Source organism: Giraffa tippelskirchi, chromosome 8 (assembly GCF_054371585.1).
Source record: "Giraffa tippelskirchi isolate mGirTip1 chromosome 8, T2T-mGirTip1v1.2.pri, whole genome shotgun sequence".
Taxonomy (NCBI): Eukaryota; Metazoa; Chordata; class Mammalia; order Artiodactyla; family Giraffidae; genus Giraffa; species Giraffa tippelskirchi.
In genome coordinates, this window is record NC_137282.1 from 73,535,676 (window position 1) to 73,562,721 (window position 27,046).

The window sequence follows — 27,046 nt, forward strand, 5'->3', positions numbered from 1 at the left end:
AACCTGAGGGGGCGTGGACGTGGGGACGCAGGGCGTGGGGGGCGTGGACATGGGGACGCAGGGCGTGGGGGTGTGGACGTGGGGAACCTGAGGTCTTAGGCAGAGAAGGGAAGGGCCGGAATCCTGACTGTAAAAATGTGCCTGGCGGCCCTTGTGCGCAGACGTAACTAGGCTCCAGGCCTCCGAACATCACAGGGTCTCCGGTCTTGTGCAGACCCAGCTGAGGGGTCAGTGTTCCTATCGAGGTTCAACGTTTAAGCTAGGCAGCTGAGACCCCAAGTGCCTGGAAAACCTGGGGCAAACAGCTTGTTGTTGAAACTCCAAGCCGCATGGAGGACATCAAGTCTTATAACAGTCTTGATTGGTGGGGGCAGGTGCAGTGGGTTTCAGCTTGAGCGTCCAATGAGTGATGGGGCTGTGATCCTTAACTTAACAGGAGGTGTTAGAAATGGCTCAAGGGACTAGAGTCCCCAGGGGACGTTGGATTGTGAGGTTGAGACCTGGCCTTACTACTAGCAGGCCCTGTGTGGGAACAGACTGTGTCTCCTGCCCGCCTTCCTCTCTGGCAACCCAGAGCAACGCCTCCGAGGAATACTGAATAACTTAATATAAGAAAGCAAGTACCTCGACTTAATCTCTTATCTTAAAATGACAGCCAGCGCTTCCAAGGATTAGAATCTCAGGAACGAAAGGGGCCTTAATAATCATACAAGCAAAGATTAAAATGTTTTTTAGAGTATCACATAAGTGAACAACCTGACTCATAGGAGTTCAGAGGAAGAAGGTACCACCAGGCTGTGGGGGCTACAAAGGAGATAAGACTGAAATCTTGAGTTAGATGGGAGCACCGAGGGCACAGGTCTGGCCTGTACGGATGTGCAGGTTGTTGACTGCACGAGGGACGTGTGGCAGCTAAAATCCAAGAGCTCCACTCACCAAGCCCTGTGCTTCCACTTTGCGGACTGCAAGGAGAAGGACAGTAATGAACCTTGTATAGAGGAGAGACTCCATTAGTGTGGGTTTAGGGGGAAGGGTTGAATCATGTTCTAGAAACTGAGGTTTCATGGAGGGAGAAGGCAGCTGATGGGGGAAGTGGACTGGAGGCCAGTTTCAGCAGAGATGAAATAGGACCCTACCCTGCTTTGCAGCAATGCCTGGCAAAACAGAATCCCTTAGCACCCCCTGGGTGCAGGTAATAGTGCTGCAAGCAATGAAGAGTGATACAAGTAATAAATAGTAGTACAAGTAAGGAAAGAAATGCTTCAGAGACTTTAGAAAATGGTAACGTTTCTCCCTTCAAATTAGTGGGTTCATTTTATTCATCTGCAACACAGTGGTCTTGTTGAAGTTTCGTATGGGAAGGAAACAGGAAAATGACAATAGAGTGAGCACATGCTGAGTCATAGCTTTTCCACAAATGCTTTCAAATCTTGGCTGGATCCAACTCATTAGAGGCCAGGAGCTAGAAAGGGCGGGGCTTTTTATTTTTGAGAATAGCTTCTTTGTTGTCTGTTTGTTGAATAATTCAGTCATATTAAATTTGGGAACAATTAAGTGAAAAAAGTAAAAAGTGATAAAAGCTAACTAAAAGATGTGATTTTGGATGTACAAGGAAAACTGAATTGTTGGTACTGAGGGTTTGCCAGTAGGAATGGCAACCTTATAGAGGAGGATCTGATGGACCGAGTGTCTCTAACCTGAAGGTACCTCATGACACAGAACTTCACATCCTGAGCCTTAGTTGAAGTAAATATCTGTGACAGTATTGCTCTGATTGTTGCTTTATACCCAGGCAAGCTCATAAAACCTAACAAAGCTACCATACCATGCATTTGGAACTATAATATGGAATATGCTGTTTCTACACACACAAGTAAACCAAAGTGAAAATAATTGAAGTACTAGAACTGAACATAAATTACTTAAATTTTATATTACCCAGGGATCAAACCCAGGTCTCCTACATTGCAGGCAGACGATTTAACCTCTGAGCCACCAGAGAAGCCCACTATTAAACATTGCTGCGGCCCAAAAGTAAGTTTAATTATAGAAGATGGAAAGAGAGCCTTGGGACTCTGAAAGAACCCGCAGGGATGATGGACTTGAACACTCACAGTGTTTCTTGATCACGTTAAAATTGACTTCAAATTCTGCCTCTTCTTGACCTTGATATCCTACTTACTTAAAAAAAAAAAACTCCCTTGAGGGACAATGTGCATACTATCAAATGAACGGGCCCATTTAAAACCTACAGTGAGATGAGTTTAGAAAAACACATACCCTCGTGTTACTGGCAGCCCGGCCGGCATCTCCATCAGCTGGATGACCCCAGGGCTCCTCCCAGGCCCTGGGTCTTATCTGAGGCTTCACTGAAGATTATTTCTGCCTATTGAAGAACTTCATATACTTGGGAATACACAGTCTAGGTGTCTCATTGCTTTCAGATTTGTCAACATTGTTCTTTTTTTTTTTTTAATACTGAGTAGCATTCCATTGAGGGCTTTCCTGATAGCTCAGCTGCTAAAGAATCTGCCTGCAATGCAGGAGACCCCAGTTTGATTCCTGGGTTGGGAAGATCCGCTGGAGAAAGGATAGGCTACTCACTCCAGTATTCTTGGGCTTCCCTGGAAGCTCAGCTGGTAAAGAATCCGCCTGCAATGTGGGAGACTTGGGTTCGGTCCCTGGGTTGGGAAGATCCCCTGGAGAAGGGAAAGGCTGCCCACTCCAGTATTCTGGCCTGGAGAATTCCATGGACTGTATAGTCTATGGGGTCTCAAAGAGTCGGAGACAACTGAGCGACTTTCACTTGCAGCATTCCATTGCATGGATGTAACAGTATTTGTTTATCTGGTCACCTACTGATGAGTTGTCTCTGCAAAGGCACTGTTTTGAATAAAGCTGCCAAGAACACTCCTTGTGCAAGTCTTGCAATGCAGGTTTTTGTAGTTGGGATAAATACCTAGTGGAATTGCTGGATCAGATGATACCTAGATGCTTAGTTTATGAGACTGCAGATGGTCTTCCTGATAAAATGTTCTATCTGCACCCCTATAATCAACATGAGAATTCCAGTCACCCCCTTCTCAGCCTTGTCAGCACTTGGTACTGTCAGAATTCTCCACTGTATCATTCTCATGAGCGAACATCTTCTTTTAAATAAAGACCAGGGTCATTTTTGGAGGATTACAAGCAGGATGAAGAGAGGGACACTGCAGTTAGGGGCTGGGTCCCACAGATGCCCAGCTCACACACCAGCCCAGGCCTCGCCCACTTTTGACTGACCTGGGCTCCCTCCCCTGGGTTCAGTAATTTGCTCACAGAACTCAGGGAACACTACTTATGTCTACTGGTGTGTTACCTAATACAGGAAAGGATGAGGTTAAAAGATACAGATGGAGAGTCAGATGACAAGGCCCAGAGGGCGAGGTCTGGGAGTGTCTGGGGGACAGGAGCTTCTGCCCCGTGGAGCTGGGGCTGTGCCCATGCTCCCGGAAGCTCTCTGAACCCCGTAGTTTGTGGGTTTTGATGGAGGCTTCATCATGTAGGCACAGTAACGATGCATCATGAATTCAGCCTCCAGCCTCTCTCCTCCCAGGAGAGGCGGGTGGGGCTGGAAGTTCCAAGCTTCTAATCTCAGCTCAGTGACTTTGGAGCCCCCATCCTGAAGCCACCACATTAGAAAAAATGCGCTCCCAGGACCCAGGAACCCCACGGGATTGAGGGGTTCTGGGCTGGGCCCCGGAGCAGACAGACTTCTGTCCCCTGGGTTACAGCTCCGTGACCATAGCCAGGCGGGAGGGGGCGGTGGGCAAGGGCCTGGGAAGTGGAAGCACGAGCATCTCAGTAGGGTTCTGCAGAAACAGACCCCCGGCAGAATTCACGGGAAGGGTCCCAGGAGCAGAGGGGGGTGGGCCTGCAGGCGCCTGGAGAGGGTCTGGAAGTTGGGGAGGGAGGCCGGCAGGTTGTGGCAGCAGAGCCTGCAAAGTAGCTGAGGTGGCCTCGGGCAGGAACGGGGATTCCCGGTCCCCAGAGAGGCGCTCATGTCCTTCTGGCGTGGGTGGGAGTGGACTGGGGAGGTCACCCCACCTCCAGGCTCTTGGTGAGGTGGGAGTCAGCATCCTGCTGAGAGGGGGAGGCGGTGGGGGGGGGCAGCCCAGGGGATCTGTCAGGGCTGGGACCTTCCCGAGGAGGTGGGGATACCCTTGAGCAAAGGAACCATCCTGGGGGGGGGGGCGGTTAGCGGGCCTGGAGGCAGGAGGGGAGCTGCAGCCGGGAGTGCGGGTGGTGGTCTGCGCCCCTCTGTCCCCTGCAGGCCCCTCCCTCCTGTACTGTCAGACCACCTGGCTCCGAATTCCCAGGGAGACCCTCAGGCCATGGGGACAGAAAAAGGAGTAGGGTGCCGGCTATTTCTCAGGGCTCCTCGAGCCATGGCACCTTCCTGACTGTGTGTCTTCTTGGCACCTATGACCCCTGCACCCACCCTGCTGAGAATCAGAGCTTGTTCTGGGCAGGACCAGGGCTCTGAGGGCAAGAAAAAACATTCTAGAACACCCATCCTCTTTCTCTGTCCTTCTTTGACATTCCTTCCCAGTTGCAGCTCCCCGAATTTTGAACTGTTCTGCCAGAGGAGAGGAGGGGAGGGGGAGGAGGGAGGGAAGAGCACAGCCCCCCAGGGGCCCTCACACCTCGGGTGTCACCTGCTGGCCCCAGGAGCCTGCGTGTGAGCCTGAAGCATTGAGATGGAGGCTCTTGTCCACCCCCCCTCAAGGCTAGGGGCGGCCTTCCCTGCTCCGAGCTTGCCCTCCACCTCCCCCACTGGAGACACAGCAAAGGCAGAAAACAGCTTAGTCCTTGTTGCAAGCGCTGCTCTAGGAACAAAAGAGTCCTGTCTCCTGCCTGGAACAATGCTTCCTTCTCCCCCTCCAGATTCCAGTGACCCTCAGAAACAGCAGCCGCGTGACCCCGCCTCACTTATCTCCCTGGGTTCCTCTGCCTCCTCGCTGCTTCCTGGGCTTTGCTTCCCCCCATCCTCCACGTGTCCTTTGGCCTGCCAGCCATCGCAGGGGATATGGGTGGGGGCAGGGTGGGAAGTAGAGATGCTTCAGGCAAGCCCAGGAGGGGCCAGTGGCTCAGCGAGGGAGGAGTGCCTGTAGCAGGGCATGGGGGCTGGGACCCCTTCACCACAGCCTCTCTGGTCCAGGCCCTGGGGCTTGGGCTGAGGGCGTGCACCCCAGACACTGTGGTGGTCATTCATGTAGAAAGGGACACACAGTTTTGGTCAGAGAGTTTGCTCCAGGTCGGGTTTTTTTTTTTTCATACAGTGCAATGGTTTTGAGGTTCGTCTTAGCTACTGAGTGCAGTTTATTCCTTCTTGTTACTGTGATTTTTTGTTACACACAGTGTTCTACTGTGTGACTGTACCACACTTGGTGGATGCACTCGCCCCTGGAATTTGAATTGTTCCCAGTTTTGAACTATGCACTGTTTTGAACAGTTTGAAATGTTATGAATCAAAAACTCTTGTAATAGTCTTTTTATGGACTTATGTTTTCATGTACCTTGAGGACATATCTAAGAGTAGGGTTGCTGAGCCTGTCCTACAAGAAACTGCAGAACAAATGTTCTGAGTGGTCGTACCATTCTACACTCACGTAGTGGCTTTAGAGTCATTTGATGTTTAAATTAGCTTTGTGACATTTAACTATATTATTGTCTCCCTTCTACAAACCTAGTGGATGGCACCTTAGATCTTTATGATGCCTGGAAGTTCTAAAATTCTGAATTAAATTACTTCTGTGATTGAGAGATTTGGACAGGAGCCTAGGGTGTGACTCACTATTTACCGTGTTGACCAGGTAACAGGCAACATTCTACAGCAGGCATTTTGGTTTGTATTCTTCTCTGGCATTTTGCCCTATAGCAGCAATTACAGCAATAATATGCTTCCTTTTTAAAATTATAAAACGAAGAAACGCTCCTTCCTTGCAAATAATTCCAACAACACATTAGGGACTTCTTTTTCATCTTAAGGCTCTTCTGTGAGGGACCAAGCATATATGCAGATTTTCACCTCAAATGAGCTCATAGTATAAGGATGCTTTTTAGGCTCAGACCCTTAAGATTCTGCCTGCAAAGCAAGAGACTGGGGTTGGGTCCATGAGTCGGGAAGATCCCCCTGGAGAAGAGAATGGCTACCCACTCCAGTATTCTTGCCTGGGAAATCTCACGGACAGAGGAGCCTAGGGGGCTACAGCCCACGGGGTCGCAGAGTTTGACACGACTGAGTGGCTAACAGTTTCCCTTAGGCCCGGTTAGTATTGTCCATTCAAAGGGTGACACCGCAGGGTTAACCTCTGCCTCTTAAGTCCTTACTTTTTGGCTCTTACAGGATAGGGAATTCAAACCCATGTTCACCGGCAAAGGGAAGGTGAATATGAGAACTTTTCAGTAAAAGGCAAGCTTTAAAAACTGCCTCGGAAATGTGAGAAATCTTTGCTTTTCCAAACCCCCAAGACTTGGCGGGTCTGAGGCAGCTGACCTCCCGAGGCGCCAGGAACGCCCCTGCAGGCAGGGCCAGCTAGCAAAGGGAAGGGGTGGACGTTCTGGGGACAGGGAGGGAGTGGGGGGCTGGGGGAGCGATAGGCCGGAGGACCCTGCCCACTCGTGCCCAGCCCCAGGGCTCTGCGGGGAGAGACGGAGGTCCGGGGGTCCGGGGGTCCGGGGTCCGGGAAGCCTGCCCGCCCGGCACTCCGAGCCCACGCGTGCGCAGCCAAGCCGGGCGTTGGGCAGGAGGGGGCGCGCGGCCACGTGGCTCCGCAGGAATGCGCGGGCGCGAGGGCGGGGCACGCCGAGGAACGGGCAGGCGCGGAAGCCAATGGGCTCCCGGTGCTGTCAAATTCGGCCAGTCACGGCGCGTGGGCGGGCCGACCTCCCTGTGGGCGGGGCCGGGGTGCATCCCCGGGCGGCGGACTCGGGGCTGGGAGAGGGGTCGTCGGAGGGACGGCGGGCGGGGGTCCCGTCCCAGCTGCAGGGTGAGTGCGGGTCGGGGAGGACGGGGTCCCGTGGCTTGAGTGCGGGCGGGGGCGGGGGGCCGCTGGGGTCCTGCGGGATGAGAGCGGGTGGGGCTGGGGTGGGGGTCCTTGAAGGGCGCCGCCCGCGAGCCCACCTATCGCGGAGCTTCGGAGTTTCCTTTTTTCTTGGGAAGCTTTCCTTCTGCCCATCTCCCTCGAACTGGCCGATCCCACCGCACCTTGCAGTCCGGGCTGCCCGCCCACCCCAGATTTTGGGGGACAGTGCGAGGGCCGCTCGGGGCACACGCCGCCCCGGGCGTGGACAGTGCAGTTGGCGGAGCTGAGGCCCTGGAAGCGCCCCACTTATCGCGAGCCCCGGGATAACGGCAACGGATCGAGACCCACCGGCCGTCAGGAGATGCGGGAGGTACCCCGGGCCTGGCCTGCGGTCTGGATGAACCTGGCCCCAGTGAAGTCCCCTGAGGAGTGGCCAGTTGGGGTGTTTAGGTCGGGAACAGTCGTTTGTATTTTCCTATAAAGGCAAAAGCCCTTGGCCCACTTTGCTACTGCTGCTGCTAAGTCGCTTCAGCCGTGTCCGACTCTGTGCGACCCCATAGACTGCAGCCCACGAGGCTCCTCTGTCCCTGGGATTCTCCAGGCAAGAATACTGGAGTGGGTTGCCATTTCCTTCTCCGATGCATGCATGCATGCATGCTAAGTCGCTTCAGTCGTGTTTGACTCTGTGCGACCCTGTGGACAGCAGCCCACTAGGCTCCTCTGTCCCTGAGATTCTCCAGGCAAGAATACTGGAGTGGGTTGCCATTTCCTTCTCCTTGGCCCACTTTAGGGTGAAGGTAATTGCTACTTTAGAAACCCTCCCTCCCGTCTCGCATGGGTGGGAGACAAACAGGTGCGCTGCCAGCTGGGACAGGTGACTCCTCATCCCTACCTGGCAACACTTCCCCTCTGGAAGACCCTCAGTTTGAAGGTAGAAATCTGAGTAAATGTTTCAGCTTTTAACAGGATGTGAACATTCTGAGAAAGCAGCAGACATACTTGGTGCAATGTAATATTTACATTTCAATTACTGGAGGTGAAAATTCTCATGAACTCAAACTGCAGTGGATTTTTAGCTTTTCTTTGGTTGAGCCACAAAGTCAAAATAAAGTAGCTGCCAATGTCCTGGATCTTATTCAAGAGTTACTTAATATCCCTCCAGGTAGAACATTGCAAGGAATAACATTTTTACTGTTCATTGCTTAAAATATATATTTTGAACATGTTTTCAAGGAAATAACTTTTTTAATAAAGGAAAAATGAGATATACTCTGTGTAATATTAATATATTGATATAATGTATCCCTTAAGCTCTCACCATGTTTACTTGATTGGCCCTGGGGTATGGTTTGGTTAAGTGACTCCATCTGCAGCCAATATTTCAGTTATTGAAATATGAATAATCTCAGATATGCAGATGGCACCACCCTTATGGCAGAAAGCAAGAGGAACTAAAGAGCCTCTTGATGAGAGTTGAAAGAGGAGAGTGAAAAAAGCTGACTTAAAACTCAGCAATCAGAAAAGTAAGATCATGGCATCTGGTCCCATCACTTCATGGCAAATAGATGGGGAAACAATGAGAACAGTGACAGACTATATTTTTGGGCTCCAAAATCACTGCAGATGGCAGCTGCAGCCATGAAATTAAGACACTTGCTCCTTGTTAGAAAAGCTATGACCAACCTAGACAGCAAGTTAAAAAGCAGAGACATTACTTTGCCGACAAAGCTCTGTATAGTCAAAGCTGTGGTTTTCCAGTGGTCATGTTTGGATGTGAGAGTTGGACCATAAAGAAGGCTGAGTGCCAAAGAATTTCTGCTTTTCAACTGTGGTGTTGGAGAAGACTCGTGAGAGTCCCTTGGGCAGCAAGGAGATCCAACCAGTCCATCCTAAAGGAAATCAGTCCTGAATATTCATTGGAAGGACTGATGCTGAAGCTGAAGCTCCAATACTTTGGCCACTTGATGCGAAGAGCTGACTCATTGGAAAAGACCCTGATGCTGGGAAAGATTGACGGCAGGAGGAGAAGGGGATGACAGAGGATGAGATGGTTGGATGATATCACCAACTCAATGGACATGAGTTTGAGTAAACTCTGGGAGTTGGTGATGGACAGGGGGGCCTGGCATGTTGCAGTCCATGGGGTCGCAGAGTTGGGCATGACTTAGTGACTATAACAACAACAACATCTGCAGTTAGGTGGCTGCATGACTGTTCATAGTCAGGTGTAGATTCCCATGGTTTCCTGAAAGAATTGACTAGTCTCTCTCTCTCTCTCAGGCCAGGTATTATCAAAGCAGTTATAGACATTTAGGGATGAGGTAAAATCCAGAGTTATTAAAAATAGTTTTTTAATCTGTTATGGTCAAGCTTGACTTTATTTTACTGAATTTGTCTTCTTCATATTTTGATGTGCTGCATGTTCTCTGAAGTTTTTCTGGTGAGGTTAGAAGATTAGAAACTTCTCTTGGGAGATTTTTGGAGATTGAGGTGTTCTGGTGGCATTCGGACCCTGGGCTGAGTTCTGGAACTGCTCACCCGACCCTGGAAGAGTCACATCCCCCATAGAACCTCAGTTTACTCACTTAGGAAATTGCTGGAAGGCAGGTTGTGAAAATGCATTTTAAACCAAGAATGTTGGAGAAGGAAATGGCAACCCACTCCAGTATTCTTGCCTGGAGAATCCTACGGACGGAGGAGCCTGGTAGGCTACAGTCCATGGGGTAGCAAAGAGTCGGACACAACTGAGCAACTTCACTTTCACTTTTCTATCTTAGCAGTGTTTTCTCAGATTTACTTTTGCTTACTTATGCTGCTTTGATGTTGACATTATTTCCTTAATTTCATGTTTCCCTCTATCAATTCTCTTAGGATTGATCTTGCAAGAAGGAAGTCTGCAGCTTGTATTAAATTTGATTCTTTGTAGAAAAATAAAATAAAATAAACCAAGAATGTTCTGCATGAGAGCAAAATGAAAATGCCATGAGTGTGGCTGTGTCACTATAAATTAAAGACCCATATCGAATAATACAGTATTCTTATTGCACGCGGCGTGATAGAAAGGCTACAATGAAAATCCAGATCTTGAGATACTCAGGGCAGGTTCGTGTTTATTTCACACATTACTCAGAGTTTTCCCGGGTAGAAAGGGAGTGGAGTGAAATGAGACAGAAGGGGATCACAGGCATTAAACATTTATGAGGCAGGATCACTGCTCCCGCAGTTAAGCCTTCTCAAAGTGTAGTTTGGGAAGTTCTGGGGGTTAGCAGTACAGAGGGGCATCGGGTCTGGGTGTGTGGGGCAGGGCCAGCAGTTGGGGCTTGGGCCCTCTTGTACCTGTGATGGCTGTGGGAGTGAGGCCCCGGAGAGCTGGCATGGGACCCCTGACCCGCCACCAACCCGGCCCAGCACACACCCCTCACTGGGGCTCCTTCCCAACTGATACTTCAGTGATCCAGGCCTTGAAGTCGGCTTTTGCTTCTTTACATCTTTGTTTCTGCGTGTGCTTTTTCAAAACTTTGGTTATAAAAATGACCAGTCACGGGCACTGCTGTTATTCTTTCATTTCCTGTTCTTCTTTTTGTCAGGAAAGTAATGTGTACCTGCTAAGTAGAGAGTGCTTTCTGTGGGTTGTTGATGTTTTATGGTTCCATTAAGCAGTGTTCGGAAGATTTTTAAAAAGATTTTTTGGAGTTTTTTGTTTTAGATTTAAAGTGTTTCTCTTCCAGGAGCCACTTCCTGATACTATAAGTTGCTTTTTAAAGTAAATGTGGCGTCAGAGGTTGCTGTAGTCTCCTGGTGCCCTTGTGAAAGGGAGCAGGGACGAGGCCCGCGAGAGGCGGGGGGAGGCCTCAGTGCTCCCAGGAGGACGGCTGAGCCAGCCTTCTCCAGGGGGCCGCTGGGGGCCCAGGTGAGGCGCCAAGACCTTGACTCGCTGAGTCGCCTGGGACTCCTAAACTGGGCATTTTATGAAGAAAACAAGTGGAATAGGTGAGGGTGCCCAAACAGTCCTCACACTGATAACTATGCGAAGCCAAGGACTTCTCCGCGCGTGAGAAGGTCAGGGTCCTGGGGGCGGGGGCTTTGCTTCCTGGACTGAGGCTTCGCTCTTGATTCTTGGGCTGGAGGCTGGCAGTTTGCAGGGAGCCAGAGCCTGACAAGTAGACGTCATCTTTTTTTTTAAGAAAACACTGTGGACATTCAGGCTTCAACGTCAACCATGTGAACTTTGAGCTTGAGTCATTTCTCACTGGTGTGGAGACCAGGATCTGACCGTACAGGACAGGCTGAGGAGTTTTATTGTAATAAAAGTGTGCCATGCACACTCAACATTTTATTCTGTTATTCATCTTCTTTCTCTGAAGGGAAGACGGGGTGGTGACTGACGCTTGAGAGTGTTGAGCTGAAACAGCTGAAACAGTGCTCTGTGCCCGTCTCCACTGGGGCTGGAAGGCCTTGGTGGGTGTTAATTGTTTAGTCACAAGGTTGTGTCCGACTGTTTGCGACCCCATGGACGGTAGGCTCCTCTGTCCATGGGATTCTCCAGGCAAGAATACTGGAGTGGGTTGTCATTCCCTCCTCCAGGTGATCTTCCTGATCCAGGGATCGAACCTGTGTCCCCTGCACTGCAGGCGGGTTCTTTACCCGCTGAGCCACCGGGGAAGCCCAGGAGGCCTTGGGCCCGGGAGGGTGTCGGGGTCTCCAGCGCAGGGAGTCGGGCAGGTGCTGTGCCCATCGGGCCGGCCCTGCCTTGCTTTAGCAGTGGCATGCAAGGGCTTGGAAGTGCAGGCGTTTGCCTAGCCCTGGGGATGGAACACCTGTGTGGGCCAGTGTAGAAACAGCCCAGGATTTCCAGGGTTAGACGTGATCCCGAGTCAGGAACCAGAGTCCGCTTCTGGATGAGGAGTGCTGAGCTCTGATGGAAGGAATTCGGCATGTCTTTTCACTCCCTGCATGTGCAGGTCTGAGCCTGGCCGAGATGCCGATAGGCCAAGTGTGGGGCTGGAGCTCGGGGTGGTGCGGCCGTCAGCTCCCTCTGGAGGACGTGGCCTTGGCCCTTGGCCCCTGCGGCCCTCTCGCTGTGAAACTGATAAGGCATCAATGCACGCTTTGTTCTCAAGCCCTAGACTGGGCAGTGGCCAGTGGGCAGCCCTGGTTCCGTCTGTCAGAGAAGCTGAGTCGGATGTTGCTTGCATGGCCCGGGACTCAGCCTGCGGGCCCTTCTCCCAGACGGTGCCCGGGCCAGGCCTGGTGTCAGAGTTCTGGTCCCGGGGGGCGTGGCCTTGGTCACTCTTCCGTTGGAACTAAAATCAGACCCAGGGCGGGATCTGCGGAGGACAGAGTCCCGCCTCGGGTCCAGAACTGATCGGGGTCTGGAGGGAACCCGCTGGGCCTGCCGCTGGCCTCTGTTCTGGAAAAGCGTTTAGACACGCGCTGCTCCCGGTGATTTAATAGGAAGGAATGAAAGATGCAGCGTTTGCCAGACGGCAGGAGTGTTTAGGACGTGAATCCCAGGTAGTTGAGGGCGAGACATTTTTCCCAGAGTGTGCGTTCCTGCAGCCCGTCTGGGCCGACAGAAGGGCAGAGGACCCTGGCACCCATCTCCCCCATTTGTGGGGAGGCCAGGTGGTCTAGGGCGTCCTGGGCTTCACAGCAAGGTGCTTCCCCCTGGCGCCCCTGCGGTCTGCGGGGTGGTCGGAGCCAGTGTCGGGTGGGTGGGCGTCCATAGGGAGGGACAAGGTGGGGCCGGGCCGCCCTGCACCGGGGCAGGCCGCTGGCCAGACACGTGACAGAAGGTTCCAGTCTGGGGGGACAGCAGCTTCGTCCGCATCTGATTAATGTAATCACACGTGCACGCGGCACCCTTCCTGCTCTGTGGGAGAAGTTACTTGCATTTCCGGTAAATAAGGGGGCACTCTTGCTGCAGCAGGACCCCTAAGGGTCGGTCCCCCAGGCGGGCAGCAGGTGCCCGTGCAAGGACGGCGGGGGCTTGGATGTCAGCCCTGAGTTTCCCCAAATTCCTTCCATCCCAAGGCGGGATGCCGTGTCTGTCAGGGTGACTTTTGAGAGCTGGAATTTACTTTATGCAAGAAATTGCTGGGCGTGTGGGTCCCAGGAGGAGGGGTGGGTGGGGGTGTGGCCCCGGCCTGCTCCCCTGCTCCCTGCTCCCCTCCTCCCTACTCCCCTCCTCCCTGCTCCCCTCCTCCCGGTCCATGGGGCTCTTCGTGCTTGAGCTGGTGCTGAACTGCCCCTGGTGAGTGTGCTTGGGACCCGTCCTGGGTCGGGCCTGCATGCTGGGGGAGGCATGGACAGACGGACGGCAGGCTCCAGCCGCAGACCAGGGCCCGGGGTGTCGCCCCCCCCGTCGGCGCTGACCCGCTCGCAGTGGTGACTTTCTCCCGTTTCATGACTGTAACACTGGCTTTGTGAAAACATTCCTCAGAGATGTGGCCAAGTAAAGGCAGAATTAATTCATCCTTGGTGAGTTCTGAAACGAAGGGGTCATGTGTCAGATGGTTCTGAGAGGAGGCTGTTGGTCTGGACTGCATGGCCGTGGACAACCGTGTTTGTGCCTGGAGGCAGGCGGGCTTCAGGAGCCCATAGGGGGGCATTTGGGCTGCAAGTCTGGGCCCATGGCCCTCGGGGGTGGCAGGGCCGCGGTCCTCCTGACTCTCCAGCCTGGCTCGGCGCCAGCATGGGGCAGAGCCCGCTGGGTCTGGGGCACCTGTGTCCAGCCCCGTGCAGGCCGCTGGTTTAGGGGCTTGAGGGGAGGAGAGCCGGACCAGGAGGGGCGAGGAGCATCGCCCGGGGCCACCCCGCCCTAGGTGAGTCTGAAAGCAGTCCACGAATCAGCTACGGCTCTGGGCTTTGATCCTTGTTCGGAGGCCCTGATGAATAGGCAATGCATTTCCACGCCTGTAAACCTGCAGAGGACGGCCTGGGCGGCAGCCGGGGCTCTGCGGGTTGGTTCCCGTGGTCCTGTGGCCTGTAGGGACCGTGTCTGGGGAGGTTCCAGGTGACTCCCCAGGGAGGGGGCACACCCGTGGGGTAGAGCTGTCACTCCCCCCCCACCCCGTCAACAGGAGTGGCAGGGCTCTGTCCTGGAGTCTGCACCTGAGGGGCCGGGCAGACATGGGGATGGGGTTAGCACTGCTGTGGAGGCCGGGACGGCCGTGGGGCTGGTGGCCGCTCCGTCTTGTCAGCCCGGCTCCATTTCCTCAGGCTTTCGGCCAAACCTGTGTCCCCCCAGCCGTCTGTCCCCTGCTCCTCCAGCTGTGTCCCCACCCCACAGCGTCCACCTCTGCTGTCCCTGCCTCCCCGACTGGTTCCCTGGGATTCAATCCTGTCCCCAAACCCGCCCAGGATGGGCTTCCTGAGGAAGGGGTGTGTCCCTTCCTGCTGGTGGAGCAGAGAGCAGGCGGGGAGGGGGAGGGGGAGACACAGAGACACAGAGACGGGGCCAGAGACACAGAGACAGGGCCAGAGACACAGAGACACAGAGAGACGGGGCCAGAGACACAGAGAGATGGGGCCAGAGACACAGAGACAGAGAGAGACAGAGAGGTGGGGCCAGAGACACAGAGAGACGGGGCCAGAGACACAGAGACACAGAGAGACGGGGCCAGAGACACAGAGAGACGGGGCCAGAGACACAGAGAGACAGAGAGAGATGGGGCCAGAGACAGAGACAGAGAGAGACAGAGAGACGGGGCCAGAGACACAGAGACAGAGAGACAGAGAGACGGGGCCAGAGACACAGAGACAGAGAGACACAGAGAGACGGAGCCAGAGACACACAGACACAGAGAGACGGGGCCAGAGACAGAGAGATGGGGCCAGAGACACAGAGACAGAGACGGGGCCAGAGACACAGAGACAGAGACGGGGCCAGGGACACACAGACAGAGAGAGATGGGGCCAGGGACACAAAGACAGAGAGACAGAGAGACGGGGCCAGAGACAGAGAGAGACAGGGCCAGGGACACAGAGACAGAGAGACAGGGCCAGGGACACAGAGACACAGAGAGACAGAGAGACGGGGCCAGACACGCAGGGACAGAGAGAGACAGAGAGATACGGGGCCAGAGACACAGAGACAGAGAGAGACGGGGCCAGGGACACAGAGACAGAGAGACAGAGAGACGGGGCCAGAGACACAGAGACACAGAGACAGAGAGAGACGGGGCCAGGGACACAGAGACAGAGAGACAGAGAGACAGGGCCAGGGACACAGAGACACAGAGATGGGGCCAGGGACACAGAGACAGAGAGAGAGGGAGAGACATGGAGAGATGCAGAGACACACAGCAGAGAGGGAGGACCAGGAGCTCAGTCTGCAGGGAGAACGGATTCGGACCTGAGAGTGTGGACGAGCGAGTCGGTTTATAACGATCTGAGGCCGAGGCAGCAGAGCCAGGAGGGGCGCGGGTGGCCCGCAGGGTGTGAGCTGTGATTCCCAGTGAGCGCCCCTCCCAGGAACCCCTCAAGACGAAGGACTGTTTGGAAAAGACAGTGAACATTTGCAGATTGGCTGAAGAAATTGCTTCTATTCACTCTTTTTTCTTTTGGGGAGGGGGCAGCAGACTCAGACCCCATGGAAGTGGCCTCAGTATGATGTGAGCAGAGAAGCAGGCGACCCAGGACACGCCGCAGCGGGGGGGTCCCTGTGGGTGCTCGGCACCCCTGTGCCCTCCGTGGTCAGATTCAATAGTCATGAAGTAGACGACCCCCAGGCAGCTGCGTTCCCGGCCTGGCTTATGGGAAGAGCTGCTTTTCCTTCTTTCCCCTTCCCCTCTCCCCTCTCTTTCCTTCCTTCATTCTTGTTTCTGTGAGCATTACATTTACTTAAAAATCTACAAAAACATTCATTGAAAAGCCTTGTTGTGTGTAGTTTGACTTAACCCGGAGTTGAGTTCATGGAGCCTTCCCAGCAAGACGTGTGAGCTTTTTACTCTTCCCTCCTGGATCTCCGCGTGGAGGTAGACAGATTCTTTCTCCTGTGAGCTCGCTTGGAAGTTTGTGGTTTTAGACAGAGACGGGCCCAGTGGCCGTGAGCCATCAGGACTCTGAGTCCCAGCATCCCCAGCCCCTGTTCCCGGGCTTGAGGTGCGTTGGCTCCCCACTCGTGGCTGATGTCCAGCCCTTGTGGGGAACCCTGCGTCCCCCGACAGTCTGCAGCACAGTCTGTGGTTGGTGGACTCTGGGGGTCCGAGCTGGTAGGTATGGCACAGGCTCAGCCTATAATCTGTGTCCCACCTCGTGTGACTGGGCGGCACCGACGCCAGGGGGTGAGTGCCATCTGCCCCCAGCCCCGCGGCCGCTGATGGGCGTCCCTTCATCTCGGTTCACAGTGAGGACACTGGGGCCCCTCGAGCAGGGTCTCCCCAGACAGACTCCCGCGTCTCGGCTCTGGCCACGTGTACTCCTGCTGTTTCTCCACGGAGATGACCTTGGTGGCGACTGCACCCCCTTCCTCACCTTCTGGACCCTGAGCCCCCAGGGGAAATACCCACGGGAGAGGCAGCAGGTCCCAGACCCTTGGGGCGTCCACCGCGCTCTCCCTGCAGACCTGCAGAGACGGCTCAGCTGCTGGAAACTTTGCTGGATCAAAGACTCAGGCTATTTCCATGAAACTGTGACAAAAACAAGCTAGTGACAGGGGCACTTCCGTAGCTGCCCAGGCCCCTGGGCGGAGTCCTGGCCACGCCACGGGCTCGCCCAAAGCCCTGCCCGTCTCTGCAGGCTGCCGGGCTGCCACCATACACGCCGGCTTTTGTTGGAAACCACAGCCCGAGTGCACAGCGGAATCCCTCATTAGGAGCCTAAACGGGAGAAGGACAGTGATGATCCCGAGGGCTCTGCAGCCCAGACCGGTGTGACCTCCTGCCGCTTGTCCACCAGGGGTGGGGGGGCTTGTGAGAAGGCCAGGCTTGTCCTCCGTCCCTGGGTCTGTCGTGGGCCAAGCGGCCTCCACGCTGTCCCCGAAAACACTGTCTGCAAACCCAGCGGGCAGCCAGGAGGCAGCAGATGCTGGTGCGAGGCGGCGGGGCGCCCAGAGGAAGGTGGGAGGAGACCCGGCTCTCGCCTGCCCAGCATCGGGGAGTGAGCTTCCCGGGGCGATGCCTGCACGGAGCAGAGCACAGAACACGGGCCCCCAGGCCCCCAAACCCAGAGGCAGGTCCTGTGTGCGTGAGCTTCCTGAACAGTCTCCTTCTCAGGAAGGTGGTTTCCCACTGATGCTTGTTTTGGAAGTAAACAGCCCCTGAGTGTCATGATCTTCTAAAATCCATACACGTCACACACACAGACCAGGGCGCTGGAGCTGGTCCCAGTGCCAGCTCTGACGGGGGACGAGCCCCGAGCGTCCTCTCGTCCGAAGTAGGAAGACCAGGATGGGTGCGCGGTGCATCTCGGCATCCTGGGAGCTCAGCAGGTGAGTGGTGGTTGTTCAGTAGGATCAGGCTCCAGAGTAAGACAAACACCGGTGTGTTCTTTTGTCCCGTGTTAGGAATGGAAAAAGAGAAGTCACTTTGACTCTCTCTTATGCATTTTAAGTAGGACAGATAGCATTAATGTGGTTTAAGATGAGTAAACGACGTGATAGAGAAACCCGAGAAATCTGTAACACTCAGAAAATCCTGAGGTCCGGTGCGCCTGTGCGTCTGGCTTCTCTGGGTGAGCCCGGCCATGGGCCAGTGGTGTCTGCTCGATGGACGACAGTGCTGGGGTCCCACAGAGGGGTGCGCGGGGGCTGGCCGCTCTGATGCCAGCCCCAGGGCCCTGGGAGGGTCCTCAGACTGCTCTGGACTCGGCTGCTTTGCACTGGGAGAGTGAGGCAGTGTCTCCACCCCTGACTGGTGGTGAGGGTGTGAAGTGATATGGCAGCCCCTATCGCCCCAGGAGCCCTGAGAACATCAGGTTCTTCTTTCCTCAACTCCTCCCAGGCGTTTTTGATTTTCTTCTTGGGAGATGATACATCAGCAGACGTCACCCCCTTCTGTGTTCTCCTGACTGCGAGTCCTCCTGGCCTTCTTCCTGTTCCCTCCTTGCAGCTTCCTGGGCCTCTGTGTGTGTGTATGTGTGCATGCACACACATCTGTGTGCACGTGTGGGAGCACATAAGTATGTAATATGTACACACACCTCTTTGGGCACATGTATATGTATGTGCACACACCTTTGTGCATGTGTCAGCACATGTGTATGCACGCTTCAGTGCTCACATGTGCGAGCACACGTGTATGTGATGTGTGCACACACCTCTGTGTGCATGCATGTGAGCACACATACAAGTATGTGTGCATACCTCTGTATGTAATGTGTGTACACACCTCTGCACACGTGTGTAAGTACACATATATGTATGTGGGCACACATCTCTGTGCATGTATGCAAACACACCTATATGTATGTGTGCACACACCTCTGCGCATGTGTGCAATCACACATATATGTATGTGCACACACCTTTGTGCACATGTGAGCACATGTGTGTATGTGCGCACACACCTCTGTGCACATGTGCTACCCTGCTGTGACTATGTAGACCAGGACATGGCAGGAGTGGGCTGAGGGTCTGTTGACTTTATATGGAAGCAGTTGTTTTACATTCACTGTCGGAAGCCAGTGTCTGCTCGTGGGTTGAGGGTGAAAGGCTCAGGTCGTCCGCTTACTGTCCTAGCTCCTCCCGGGCTCGAGTCCCCCAACGCTTGTGGTCTGAGCTTGTCTGTCTTGATGGTTTGGAGACCATAGTAGATTCCTCTTCCAGAGGGTGTCACTGAGTGTTGTGTGGCGTCTGCGGGGGCCTTCCCCGGGCCTTATCCGGGACCCCGAGAACCGGGAAGGCGCATCTGTCAAGTTTATCTTCCCGAAATGGTTCTGGTGGAGCCCAAGCAGGTGTCTGGGGGTGTCAACACCGTAAACAGTGTCCTTGGTTCACAGGATGCCTCCTTGGGAGTGTGGGACTGTGGCCTGCCTGGTGTGGCACCATCTCAGTTCACATGTGAGGAAACAGGAAGGCAGGAAATAGAAAGAGGATGAAGCAGGACCTGGGATCCAGCCCAGGCCCGCGGGTTCACCGATGCTCTCGCTCCAAAGGGCCTGAGAAAACGGTGGCCTCCTCCTCAGTCCTCAGAAATTAATCCTTCACCCCAAACTGGTAAAGATTTAGTTGAAGGAAAAAGAAAAATGCTTGGGCTCTTGTGTCCGTTTCCCCCGTCAGCACGCGTTGAGGTTAAGCAGGGACTTGGCATCCCGGGCTGGGAGGGGTCCGGCCAGCGCCTCCTGCGTGCGGTTCCAGGCGCCGTCAGGACACCGAAGGTCTCTTCTCCGCCTTGCTTTGCCCTGAGCGTTACTCTCGGGAGGTTGTGGCCCTCGCTGCAGCCACCAGTGAACACCCTCCTTTTCCTCCCCTCAGGCTGTTCGTGGGCACCCAGGGGCAGCAGGGCCGCCACCACCGGCCCCGACAGCTGAGCCTCCTCCCCGCGGCCCCGCACACCCGAGGCCCCACGCGCGGTGGCTGTGGCAGCATGGATCGGCCGGGCCCACCGGCTCCCGCCCGGGAAGGTAACAGTGCGCGTGGGCGGCAGGGCGGGTGCGTGGGCGTGGGTGGGCTCTCTTCCAGGCAGAGCCCCTTCTGCGTGGTCCACCTGGGGGGTTCCCTGGGGAGCCTGGAAGGCCGTGTGGATGTAGGGCACTGGGTGTGCAGGCTGCCGACCCGCGCCGTCCCCCGAGGCTGGTGGCCGTTTCCTGGCTGGCCACCGGGGCTAAGACCAGGGTTGAAGCATGTTGGTACCACATCTTAAACGTGGCAGTACTCTAATCCTTACGTGATTTTCTGGGTAATGAACATCTGTAACAGTGAGCAATGGGGCTAATAGACTGGCTGTGCCGCGTGGCATGCGGGGTCTAGTTCCCTGACCAGGGATCACAGCTGCACCCCTGTTCGGGCAGCATGGGGTCTGAGCCACTGGACCACCAGGGAAGTCCCCTGGCGTCTTTCTTGATGATTCAGCAATACTTTAGGTATGATTGGCCCCATTATGAAACTGAAATTGTCCTCCTAAAAATTCCCTTGAATGTGAAGAAGGAGCTAGAAATCATCGAGCTCGTGCTTCCCTCACCTCTACACTTGTATTTTGATCAGGTTTCTGTCTTTTCATTCATATTTCTTTTCTACATGATTGCAACTGTTGAATATCCATTGTTAAAACTGTTGATTACATTTTTACATCGTGCTTAAGAGTGTATTATTTTCCATGTCAGTCCGAGGCTCTCACAGCTGTCATTTCCCGTGCGGCATAGCGTTCTGTACGCAGTGTCATTACGTGTTCAGGTGGGAAAGCTCCATCCATGTCCAGCTGTTACCTGCCATCAGGGACCTGGGCCTTTCCTAGAAGCTTCCTAGGCGCCAAGTCAGATCGTCTGGATGAAGCAGGATTTGGGAGGAGATCGTGCAGCAGAGAAGTGTGTGACTTTGAGGGTTTCCCAAACAGCTGCTTGGGTTTGAACGTCATCCTCAGGACACACGAGCTGATGCCTGAGAACATGTGTGCGTCTCTCCTGGCGTCTGTCTCCCTCCTCCTTGGGATGACAGAACTGGAGTAGCCCTGACCTCAGGAAGTAGCATCCCTAAAACTCTTAGAGCTGGGGCACCTGGAGGCATTCAGAGAGTCAAGTTAGAAGAGGCAGGTCCCAGATGCAAACACTATATTACAAGGCGGTCCAGGGTGTCTCAGGATGCAGAACTCAACATTTAGTGATTGTAAATGCTTTTGAACTGTGGTGCTAGAGAAGACTTTGGGAGTCCCTTGGACAGCAAGATCAAACCAGTCAATCCTAAAGGAGATCAACCCTGAATACTCATTGGAAGGACTGATGCTGAAGCTGAAGCTCCAATACTCTGGCCACCCGATGCGAAGAGCTGACTCATTGGAAAAGACCCTGACGCTGGGAAAGATAGAAGGCAGGAGGAGGAGGGGGCGACAGAAGATGAGATGGTTGGACGGCATCACTGTTGACTCAGGGAACGTGAATTTGAGCAAACTCCGGGAGACAGTGAAGGATAGGGAAGCCTGGCATGCTGCAGTCCATGGGGTCACAAAGAGTTGGACACGACTTAGGGACTGAACAGCAACAATAAGCCACCACAAACTAAAACCTGTCTGTAATTAGTAACAAAAAAAAGTGAGTCCTGGCAGGGAAAGGAAGTCATCAGTGTTCCATATTCATGCTGATTCAGGACAGTCCTCGTCCACTGCCTGGTGATGTGCAGTGACCTCACGCAGAGGCAAGGACAGCGGACAGTGTCCAGCGGGGGAGGGGCCTGGCCTTCGGTGAGGGGGGGTGGCTTTGTTCTGGGGACCCTGCTGCCCCCCAGGGACCTGCTCGCAGCTGTGACACGCAGAGCCTGGGGGTGGCGTGGGACCCGCGGTGAATAGCCCCTTGTTGGTGGGTCTGTTTGCAGCCTGGTCCTTCTTAAAGCTCTTCTTCATAACAGTGAAAGGAATTCAAAACAAATAGCTTTCATCTGAAACAGGAGAAACATCATATCTTGGGTTAAGCTTGCAGATTTAATCAGCTATGGTCTGAGAACTGAGAAACAATATGCATAGCTTTGATCTCTGACCTTAAAAATGACTATTCTTTTAATCTTTTTCCTTAATGTGTTAATTTGTGACACGTCTTTAAAAACCGCTAATGGGTTCTCTGCGGTGTTGGGGTCATCTGCTCAGAGGAGGGACAGCCTTCTTGGCTTCCTCCCTGCCCTGCCCTTTGTCTCCAGAAAGCCCGGGCCAGCGCCCTCCCGTTGGGAGCGGGGGTGGGGGACCCAGAGCCAGCGCTCTGCCCCAGGGCTCCGGTCATTGTGTGGACTGACTGCAGCCTTTGGTCCTAGTCTGCCAGAAGCTGCAGGCAGCCGGGATGGGCTGGGCCTGATGGATTTCTCCTCCCCGCTGCCTGCCTGCTTCCTTGCCTTTTTTTTTTTTTTTTTGCTAAATCATTAAGTACTCAGTTTATTCACTGAAATAAACTGGTGAACCCATCTTAGAGCAAGAAATCTCTTCAACAGAAAAATAAAATATTCCAGAACATTTTCCAAATACAGTTGTCATCATTTCCTTAAATTCACACTTGCCGAATAAATGTGACAGGGACATAATGCCAATTAAATGCCCTGACAAAAGTGATGTTTCGACTTAGCAATGTCATGGATCATGCTGGGCAGTGTGGAGGTTCAGGACAGTATGAGTCAGAACCACGTGCTGGCGTTTTGTCAGCCCTCTCGTCTGGGATTACACCGTACAGCTGCTGGACTTTGAGAATTAGAGAAAACACACCTAAAATCAAATTGATGAAAATTGTTACAAAGAGAAGAGTGTTATAATTTATTGAACTACCTAGGCTCTAAGATAACCTGGGAGGAGTCAGAACAAAACATGAATTATGGGACCTGAGACACAGGGTCTCCCGTGACCACCTTCACTCATTTCTTTTTAGAACAAAGTATTTGTAAGTACAATTTATCTAATATTTTTATATTTAATGTATAGACAACTCAGGTAGACACAGATGATTTTAATACCATTTCACATTTTAATTGGAGCATATACTTTTTTTTTTTCTTAAGAAAATGTTAGAGACCTTCTAGTGATCTGAGATTACAGCAGATACAGTGTTCTTGGTCCTTTAGATTCAGCTGACTTTTTTTTTTTTCTTTTAAAAGTCTGCATGAGGGATCTTATTGTTTGTAAGGCATGTAAAAACTCTTGTATCAGCAAATCCTTGTATCTCCTCTCTTTCCCTCCAAAAGAGCATAACCCAGTTGACACAGGTAACTCACAGCTTTACCCTGAAGATGGTACGCGCAACTGCCAGGATGCACGGAACAGGTGAAGTCATTGCGTTGATCGCATAGGAACTGCTGAAGTGAACGTTGCTCCTTGCCTGGTGGCTTATCTAGTGTCACTCAAGTTGATTTTTACTCCTGCGGTTCTAAGACCAGAGTGTAAAACGTAGGAAGGGCTTTTTCTCTTCCTTTCTGTCTCTCCTGCTTTTTCTTCCCAGCCTGTGAGTTGAGGGTCGTTTCAAGAGGAAACCCAGACGTATGCCCCAAGCCTGATGGCACCGACTTTTCCCAGTAGGAAGGTGGGGGGCCGGAGAGGGCGGGAGCGCTGTCACACCTCCAATGCCCACCTGGGTGCCCCCTGCTGGCTGACTGCCTGCCACATGTCAGGAGAGAGGAAGTCGTTCTGGTAATAAACACTAACTGTGTGATTTACGTGACCTTAAACTTCAGAGAATGAAGTCAAGTATGACACTAACAACAACGAGGAGGAGGAGGGGGAGCAGCTGGATCTGGACAGCGGAGACGAAGCTCCAGAGGCCGACAGACGGGCTCCGGGTTCCGCCGAGGCAGGGGACACGGGTGCAGACGCTCCTGCCACCGAGACCGCCGCCACCGCCGTCCCTGCCACCGCGGAATCCTGTGCATCCTCCGGCCACCACCCAGGGACCAGCCAGCCCACCTGCGGGGTGGCCCGTCCGGGGGAAGGTAGGGTCCGGGAGCCCCAAATCTATGATGTGTCTGTGATGTGCTGTGAACAGAAATGACTTGATTCAAGTTTGACCAAGACACGCTTCTTTGTTCCATTTTCTGTGGATTTCAATCTTGTCCATCTGCTTTTCTGTATATGTTCTGGAGGAAACAGGTATGTATGTTTTCAAATAAAAATGGCCTCATCATAGTTTGTCACTACGTTACATGAAACATTATTTCAAAATAATGCTATTTGATATGAAATGTACATGTTTAATTTATGTTTTAAAGTTTGGAGGTGGAGTTGGTCACTTTTGTTCACTGACCGATGGTCTGGTTGGTACCTTCGCCACCTCTCCATGTGGTTAATGACCCCCCACTTCTGGCAGCTTCTAACCGCCTCGCCTCAGTGGAGGAGCTGCCCTGGGCTCAGGCAGGCTCTGTGCCCCCGGCCCCCAGGGTCGCGCTCACCCTGCTGATGCCACAAAGCATGGTGCTCCCGGGCCAGCAGGGCGTGTCGGCTGAGTCCTGCACGGCCGGGCGTGTTTGCCACGGTCTCCTTTCATCCTCAGGATGTGAAAAAGGACCGGGAGCGGAACCACCAAAACCCGGGGTCCCGTCGAGAGTCAACCCCTACTCTGTCATCGACATCACGCCCCTCCAGGAAGACCAGCCGTCGCCCCCAGACCCGGACGCCGAGGGGGAGGGCGGGGGCCTGCACGTGCCCAGTGGGTACTCTGTGCCAGTGCCCTGTGGCTACGCTGTGCCCTCCAGCCTGCCGCTGCTGCTGCCAGCCTACACCAGCCCTGTGCTGCCCGCCCTGCCCGCCGACCCCGCAGGTCAGTGGGGACCAGTCAAGGAGAGGCTCGGAGCGTGTTGTCTGCAGTGTCCCTGGCCTCCTTCCCCCAGAGGCCCCCACACGCACCTGCGGGTGGCAGTGTCCACGTCGTGTGCGTCTGTGCCCTCGTGTCGTCCCTTCGTGGGCGACAGGCTCTCTGCCGTCAGACTGCCCAGCTGGAGCCCCGGGTCACGGAACCTGGGCTGGGGGAGGGACCAGGATTGCAAGTTGGCGTCCAGGAGAATCAGGAGGCTCCTTGAGGAGTGGCCACACAGCGGGCAGGTGCAGGGAGGCTGACCCTGCACCTGTGAGGGGCTGTCGGGGGCCGAGTCCCCCCGGGTCCCGGGTCTGTGAGGGGCTGTAGGGGGCCGTGTCCCCCCGGGTCCCAGGTCTGTGAGGGGCTGTCGGGGGCCGGGTCTCCCTGGCTCCCGGGTCTCCCCGGCTCCCGGGTCTGTGAGGCTGTCATGAGGCACAGCAGCACTGCTGCTTAGCGGGAAGGAGCCGGCAAGTAGCTTTGAGGATGTGGCCCCCAAAGCCGGCGTCGGTTATCTCTGAAGACGCCCCCTGGCTGTGTTGCTTCGGCCTCAGCTGGTTGTGCAGGGCCTGGGTTTCTAGGTGTAAAAGGAGACCGTGTGTCTCCCCCAGAGTTGCATGTTGAGACCTGGCCCCCGAGGCGGTGGTATCGGGAGGTGAGGAGGTTCTGAGGGTGCAGCCCTGCGCGTAGGGTTAGCGCCCTCATGACACACCCCACCGAGACCCCAGCTCGGCCCTCACGTGAGGACACAGCGGGGAGGTGGGCTGCAAGCTGGGAGGGGCCCGAGCAGACGCTGGCACCTTGACCTTCGACGTCCAGACTTCAGGCTGTCGTCCATGGGCCTCAGGCCGCGGGGTTCTGTGGGGGCAGCTCCCCGCTGTCACGGCCAAGGCCCTCGGCAGCGGCTGCGTCTCCCCCGGCACCTCCCCCCAGTCATGCATCTGGGTTGGGAGCGCAGCAGGTTCTGTCGAGGATGGGCCAGTGCAGGCCTCTCTGCTGAGCTGTCCCCGCTCTCACCAGTCTGTTTCCCTGTTCCGTGCCAGGACACGCGTGAGGACTGTCCCGGGCTAGACGTCTCGATGGCAGGAGTAGCCCCGGGGGACGGGGACATGCTGTCAGGACAGACGTGTGTGAAGCTTGAGGAAAGCGGTTCCTCCCAGTTAAGACAGCTGAGGGGAACAAGCAGTTTGGTTTTCACATGTCACCAACTTTAGGATTCCCCCCTTGAGAGTCTCTCGAGCCTGTCCTGTGGACGCATTCTCACTGACCCGTCGCTGCAGATCCCGCGGTGTCAGTTTCCGACTCTGGCCTGCTTCCTTTGGGCCCCGCTCTGTTCTAGGCTGGCTCATGAGGCCTTTGGGTGTCTCTTCATGTCCTCCTGTTTGGAGTAAGTTTTATCTAAAGGCTGAAGAGCTTAAATCTGTCAGTTGATCAGCTTTACGATAAGAAAAACCTCTCACTGATGAGGAAGAAAGTATGAAACCATTTAAAGGGTAAAAAGCAAGTTCCTAGATGTGTCTTTCAGGCGTGAACAGTGTGAACTTTCCTCTCCTGGCAGAGACACAGGAAGCGGCAGAAGACAGCCAGCTGAATTCCTTGAGTTCTGAGGATCCAGCAAACAGGTATCGTGCTTGTGTTCGCGGATGTTCTGAGTCATGGACCGAACCTTCCCTGACGTGCCGAGCGCTGTGAATCCAAGCTCACTGCCGAGGCCCCTCCCAGGCCCCTCCCCAGCCCTTGGTCCTTCTGTCCTCTGTACCCTCTGCCCTCTCGCCCGGGGACCCCCAGATCAGGTCTTCCTGAACCCCAGGACTCTTTCAGATGTTAATATGACATTTTGTGGATAAAGAGAAACTGGGTTCATGACCAGATAGAGCTGGACAATATGCTTGACCTTGTTAAGTTTCTCAAGAGTCCCAAGGGGGAGAAAGGATTTTTAATTTTGTCTGACCCAGCTTTCATCTGGAATCCTTGAAACTGATTTGATTATGGGCCTTTCTTTCATGCTACTTGCCTTCACAAATGCTGCTTCATCTGCTTGAAATTCCCAGGAAAATCCCCACCTCCAGGCAAACTCCTACCCACCCTCCAAAACCTAGCTTAAATGTCTCCTTTCATGAAACTGCCCTCCTCTGTGCTTCCAGAGCTGTGTGCACACACCTGCATTGTAATTGATGGCTTTGTGCTCTCACAGTTATCTCCTGTGTCCCTTTCTGCTACCAGACTGAATTCTTCAAATACAAAGACGAGGTTTTACCAAGTTCTAGAGCACCTACCACCTAGCATGGCCGCGTGCTCGGTGCGCGGTAGGTGTGTTTGTTCTGCTTTTTAGCAACTCTATCAAGTTATAATTCATATACCATACTACATTTCACCTATTTAAAGTGGACCATCCTGTAGTTTTCAGTATATTGCATTATTCATTTTAAAAGTGCAATAAAAATACATACGATAAAGTTTGCCATTTTCAACCATTTTTAAGTGTAAAATCCAGTGGCATTAAATTCATTCACAGAGTCATACAACCATCACCACTCTCTGCCTTTGGAACATTTTCATCGTCCTGATCAGAA

The 27,046-nt window shown here is 53.9% G+C and overlaps 1 protein-coding gene across 22 annotated transcripts in view; it reads left to right on the top strand.

The window, feature by feature from the left end:
* Nucleotides 1–6,940: 6,940 nt before the first annotated feature.
* Nucleotides 6,941–27,046, top strand: part of ARHGEF10 (Rho guanine nucleotide exchange factor 10) — a 61,341-nt gene continuing 41,235 nt past the window's right edge. For all 22 annotated transcript variants that reach the window (XM_081517437.1, XM_081517438.1, XM_081517441.1 and 19 more), the window contains exons 1-5: nucleotides 6,941–7,031; nucleotides 19,483–19,631; nucleotides 23,362–23,616; nucleotides 24,174–24,440; nucleotides 26,032–26,095. Coding sequence is in view for 17 of the 22 variants with exons in the window: in XM_081517419.1 (XP_081373545.1) it covers nucleotides 19,595–19,631; nucleotides 23,362–23,616; nucleotides 24,174–24,440; nucleotides 26,032–26,095 (623 nt within the window). In the remaining 5 variants the exon portion in view is untranslated. The remainder of the gene's footprint in view (nucleotides 7,032–19,482; nucleotides 19,632–23,361; nucleotides 23,617–24,173; nucleotides 24,441–26,031; nucleotides 26,096–27,046) is intronic.